The sequence below is a fragment of the Bison bison genome, unplaced genomic scaffold (assembly GCF_000754665.1).
Source record: "Bison bison bison isolate TAMUID 2011002044 unplaced genomic scaffold, Bison_UMD1.0 scf7180017864495, whole genome shotgun sequence".
Taxonomy (NCBI): domain Eukaryota; kingdom Metazoa; phylum Chordata; class Mammalia; order Artiodactyla; family Bovidae; genus Bison; species Bison bison.
The window spans coordinates 11,455,694-11,461,753 of NW_011495054.1; the positions used below are offsets into that span (position 1 = coordinate 11,455,694).

At 46.1% G+C, this 6,060-nt stretch overlaps 1 protein-coding gene across 1 annotated transcript in view; it reads left to right on the plus strand.

The window, feature by feature from the left end:
* The window catches only part of HSCB (HscB mitochondrial iron-sulfur cluster co-chaperone), an 11,018-nt gene that overhangs the window by 1,171 nt on the left and 3,787 nt on the right, over positions 1-6,060 (plus strand). Inside the window, exons 2-4 of the mRNA XM_010828713.1 lie at positions 1,225-1,321; positions 2,108-2,197; positions 2,772-2,916. Of these exons, the coding sequence (XP_010827015.1) occupies positions 1,225-1,321; positions 2,108-2,197; positions 2,772-2,916 (332 nt within the window). The remainder of the gene's footprint in view (positions 1-1,224; positions 1,322-2,107; positions 2,198-2,771; positions 2,917-6,060) is intronic.

Below are 6,060 nucleotides of genomic sequence, written 5' to 3' on the forward strand. Positions count from 1 at the left end.
TCGCTAAGAGTCGTACACGACTGAGCGACTTGACTTTCACTTTTCACTTTCATGCATTGGAGAAGGCAATGGCACCCCACTCCAGCACTCTTGCCTGGAAAATTCCGTGGACGGAGGAGCCTGGTGGGCTGCCATCTATGGGGTCGCACAGAGTCCCACACGACTGAATCAACTTAGCAGCAGCAGCAGCAGAGCAACTTTCACTTTCACTTTGGAGCATAGAAGCTTGAAGTTCAGAATGTTTAAAGTTGGCTTGAGATTTTTAAGAAAGAAGTACAGAAGTGGTATCCAAAATATGAGAGTAAGAGCATGGAAAAACTTAAGGCTGTGGGCAGAATCTAAGGGAAAAGTGAGAACTGGAGGGTCTGAGAAATAAGTGTTTTTCCTATTTACACGGAAGGTCGAGGAGTTTGGAGAGGTGACAAATTTGGGCGGAGCTAAAGAGATAGTGCAGGCTCTGGGAATAAAAAGTGAAGGGGATTTGTTTAAAATAAAGTGAGAGGCAGAAATGAAAGGACCTGGGCCTTAGAAAAATGGAGTGTGATTCTGGAGTGCCCCTTAACCCTGGGCTCTGGCCCCACCAGTCACTGAGCACGTATGAAGGGTCGCAGTAACACTACCCTGTAAGTTTTCAAGCATGCCAGTCTTGTTCTAACTTCAAGGTCTCTGCGTGTTCCCTGTGCCTGAATGCGTCTTTCCTCTAATCTCTGATTACTCCTCATCATCATTTAGGTCTCAGCTCAAATGTCATCTCTTTGTCCACTACGTCTACCATTCTCTGACCTATTCTGTTTTCCTTTACAGTATCTAGCACTTTCTGGAATAGCTCTTGTCTACATGTTTATTGTGTCCCCCCTGAGAAGAGGAACCAAGCGCTGCTGCTGCTGCTGCTGCTGCTAAGTCGCTTCAGTCGTGTCCGACTCTGCGAGACCCCATAGATGGCAGCCCACCAGGCTCTGCCGTCCCTGGGATTCTCCAGGCAAGAACACTGGAGTGGGTTTCCATTTCCTTCTCCAGTGCATGAAAGTGAAAAGTGAAAGGGAAGTCGCTCAGTCGTGTCAGACTCCTCGCAACCCCATGGACTGCAGCCTACCAGGCTCCTCGGTCCATGGGATTCTCCAGGCAAGAGTACTGGAGTGGGATGCCATTGCCTTCTCCAAGGCCCATAGTATACAGATCTGTAAATATCTGATGCATGAGTTTCATCTCCTGATTTCCTTCCAGCAACCGCTCCTTCAGAGTTGACACTGTGAAGCTCCAACATAGATACCAGCAACTACAGCGCCTTGTCCACCCAGATTTCTTCAGCCAGAGGTCTCAGGTAAGCCTATTGGCCATCCCCAATCATTCCCTGGATGAGGAAGCTCCCCTCTAGGAGGTCATGGCCACCACTCCAATATTCTTCCCTGGAAAATCCCAGGGACAGAGGAGCCTGGTGGACAACAGTCCATAGGGTCGTAAAGAGTCAGACATGACTGAAGTGACTTAGCACAACAGACATAGCACAGTCATACCCAGACACATATGCACCCTGGGTGCAGTGGCCTGTGGTTATGAGATTACCAATTACCAGGGACAAAACTGGACAACCAGCTTTGCCCTGGGGCAGCCTGATTACAACCAACCAGGCCCTGGATTAATCCTACACTCAGAGCTTTTACCTTACTTCCTGCTGCTAAATCACTTCAGTCGTGTCCAACTCTGTGCGACCCCATAGATGGCAGCCCACCAGGCTCTGCCGTCCCTGGGATTCTCCAGGCAAGAACACTGGAGTGGGTTGCCATTTCCTTCTCCAATGCATGAAAGTGAAAAGTAAAAGTGAAGTCGCTCAGTCATGTCTGACTGTTCTCGACTCCATGGACTGAAGCCTACCAGGCTGCTCCGTCCATGGGATTTTCCAGGCGAGAGTACTGGAGTGGGTTGCCATTGCCTTCTCCAACCTTACTTCCTAGCAGAATTAAAACCCATTGTCTGAAAATTAAAACAGCTTATCCCACACCAGTTCTCCTTCCTTATGTGCTGGCCCATCAGTGTTTTATGAAACAGTTTGTGAATGTAAGATGGCTGATTTGCGTGGTAATATGACTATCTTCATTTCCACCTACAGAATGAAAAGGACTTCTCAGAGAAGCACTCGACCCTTGTCAATGAGGCCTATAGGACCCTTCTGGCCCCCCTGAGCAGGGGACTATACCTTGTAAGGTGATTTTCCAACCCTTCCATCATGACTGCCTGATCCCATTCCTCTGGGGGACAGCTGTTCCCCTGTATTCAACAGAAGAGTGCTTGAGATCTTAGCTAGTCTAGGGACCCATAATTAACCTCAAAAATACTACATGCATATAGTTTTCTGAGTATCTCTATAAACTTTACTTGCCCAAATGCCTTTTTTTTTTTTTTTTTTTTTACCATTTGCTATAAATTTAAAGAATTAGACGGTACTGGCTTTCAGGAAAGAGTAATTTTTGTTTTGTTTAGTTGCTAGTAGAGAAGTGAGCACCTTAGAGTTTTAGGATTTAATAGAATCTTTACAGATACATAGTTCAACCTCCCAAGTGGAAGAATGACTTCTCTAGGGTCACATAGTTCCAGGTAGGAGAGTTCCAATACTCCTGTCTCAGTCCCAGTTTCATCACTGGGACACTTAAAGTTTTCTGTGTGAGTGACATTTTGTTCTAAAGGGTGAGAAGGATTTATGGTGAGTAGGATTTATGACTCTAGCCATAATTTCTTGAATTAAACTTAATTTTCCCTGCTTTATGCCCCAATAGCTAAAGCTCCGTGGAATAGAGATTCCTGAAGGGACAGACTATGAGATGGATAGTCAATTCCTCACGGAAATAATGGAAATCAATGAAAAACTTGCAGAAGCTCAAGGTGAAATTGCCATGAAAGAGATTGAATCTATTGTCAGAGGTAAAAGATAAAAATAGTACCAAATATTTTATATTGCTATTTTGAGTACACGTAGAGTCTAAGTCACTCAGTCGTGTCCGACTCTTTGCGACCCGATGGACTGTATAAGCCACCAGGCTCCTCCATCCATGGGATTTTCCAGGCAAGAATACCAGAGTGGGTTGCCATTTCCTCCTCCAGGGGATCTTCCCGATCCAGGGATAGAACCCAGGTCTCCCGCATTACAGGCAGATACTTTAACATCTGAGCCACCAGGGAAGCCCAAAGGCAGATTCTTAACCACTGGACCACCAGAGAAGTCCCTATATATGTAGAAGTTAAGTGGAAAATGCATATAAAGAGGACACATTGGTCTTCATAGTGATTCAGAGAATTTTTTTTTCTTGATCATACTGAAACCCGTTTTGTTAGACCTGCAAAATCCCTAATTCTCTGGAAAGCAGGCTTAAACTAAGAATGTAATAGTATTTTGTAGACCACAGTGCTCTTTCCTACCCATGACATCATTTGGATGATATTATTATCCCTGCCAAGAAAAACAGGCCTCAGAAATTCATGGAAATACCCAAAGTCACTCAGCAGATATAGCAGAGCAAAGAATGAAACCTTGCTCTTATGATCCCATATTGCTTTACTTTCACTTTATTCCATAGAGTGTCAGTCAGGGTTCTCCAGAGAAACAGAATCAATAGTGTGTGTGTGTGTGGAGAGAGAAACTTATTTTAAGGAATGGCTCATGCGATTGTAGGAGCTAGCAAATCCAAACTGTGTCAGATAGACCAGCAGGCTGGAAACTCAGGCAGAACTTCTATGTTAGTCATGAGGGAAAATTCCCTCTTCAGGAAAACTCAGTTTTGGCTTACTGTCTTCAACTGATTGGATGAGGCCCACCTGTGTTATTAAAGATAGTCTCCGTAAGGTCAACTGACTGTAAACGTTAATCACGTCTACAGAAAGCCTTCACAGCAGCATCTAGACTAGTGTTTGACCAGACAACTGGGCACTGCAGCCTAAACAAGTCGGCACATAAAATTAACCATGCCAAGTAGAAAAGGCTCCAGGTTTCTCACTTAAACTGTATGCATGTCCAAACTTTCACAAATGTTTATGGCGTGCCTACTGTGTATCACGGAGAAAGCGATGGCATCCCACTCCAGTACTCTTGCCTGGAAAATCCCATGGATGGAGGAGCCTGGTAGGCTGCAGTCCATGGGGTTGCTAAGAGTCAGACATGACTGAGCGACTTCACTTTCCCTTTTCACTTTCATGCATTGGAGAAGGAAATGGCAACTACTCCAGTGTTCTTGCCTGGAGAATCCCACGGACGGGGGAGCCTGGTGGGCTGCCGTCTATGGGGTCGCACAGAGTCGGACATGACTGAAGCGACTTAGCAGCAGCAGCAGCAGCACTGTGTATCAGGCACTGTGCAGGACACTGAGAATCCAGCAGTGAACAGAAGGACATGACCTTGGGCCTTCAGGGAGTTTATATATTCCAATTCAGTGTGTCCCACATGGAAGTCTTGAGTGTCCGTCCTCCATCCCCCAAAATCAACCTATTCCTCTGAAGATATTCCCTTTCTAAGTGGATGACGCTCTGCAGTTGCTCAAGTCCAAAACACTGAATAGGCGTTCTTGACAACGTACTCCCCCTCCCCCCCATAGACAGTCTATCAGCAAGTCTTGAAAAACTGGCTTTCTTACTGCGTCTCAAATCCATCCATCCATTTTCACTGCCACCACCCCGTCCCAAGCTACCATTTTCTCCCACCTGGATGACTGGAGTAACTCCAGACCAGTCCATCTCTACCTTCAGTCTGATATATTCCTACACTATCACCTGTGTTGAAACCCAAATCTAATCATAGCACCCTTGGCCTTGCTTAAAAACTTGGAAGTGGCTCCCTTGGCTCCCCATCACTTTCAGGTTAAAGAGACCTGGATAACTGGGCCTCTGCTTCCTCTTGTTTGCTCCTTCCATTCCAGCCATGCAGGCTGCCTCCAGTTCTTCATCTGTACTTTCCACCTTCCTGCCCAGGGCATTTGTAGGTACTGTTGCTTCTGCCCAAAATCCCCTTCTCCTCCACCCCGTCTACTAACTCTTCCTCCTTCAGATCCGGGGGCAGTCCCCACTTCCTCAGGAAATCCTCAGAGGACCTCTGTCTATGTCTTTTAGCTGAGAGTACCCCTCTTTTGTAGGACTAATAATAGTTATAACCTTATTGTTCTATGTAAGATTATTGGCCCCACATCAGCCTCCCCTATTAGACCAGAAGTTCTGTGGAGGCAGAAATTGTGTCTGCTTTTTGCTTCTCTCACATCCTCAGCACACATAACAGTACTTGGAGTGTAATGAGGACTCAGTAAATATTTATCAAGTGAGTGAACAAATAACAAACAAATTAAAAGCAGTAAAATAGAAGTTCTGGTGGGGGAGCTGTCCAGTGGGGGTATATCAGCACTAGAGCTGTGTGGTGTTGGAGAAAGAGAAACTCAGCATTTGCAGTCAGAAGGTGCAGCTGCATGGCTTTGGCAGGCAGATCATGAGGCTCTGGGTGAGGTGGGCTTGGGTTCGCTCCCAACACTGCCACTGACTTTTTGTGTGACTTTGAGCAAAGTGCCTTCACCCGCTCTGAGCCTCAGTTTCGTCATCTGTAAAATGGAGACAATATTAGTACCCATTGTTGCAAGGATTAAGTAAGTTAAAAACACCCTGATGCTGGGAAAGATTGAGGGCAGGAGGAGAATGGGGCAACAGAGGATAAGATGGTTTGATGGCATCACTGACTTAATGGACATGAATTTGAGCAAACTCCAGGAGATAGTGAAGGACAGGGAAGCTTGGCATGCTGAAGTTCATAACGTCACAAAGAGTCAGACACAACTTAGCAACTGGACAACAAAGTGTGTAAAACACTTGATACAGAGTCTGGCTCATGGTAAGTGCTCAGTCAGTGGTGGGGGTTATTTTAGCTCTAGCGTTACTGTCTGGCTTTAAGCAGGTCAGATCAGATCAGTCACTGAGTCGTATCCGACTCTTTGCGACCCCATGAATCGCAGCACGCCAGGCCTCCCTGTCCATCACCAACTCCCGGAGTTCACCCAGACTCACGTCCATCGAGTCAGTGATGCCATCCAGCCATCT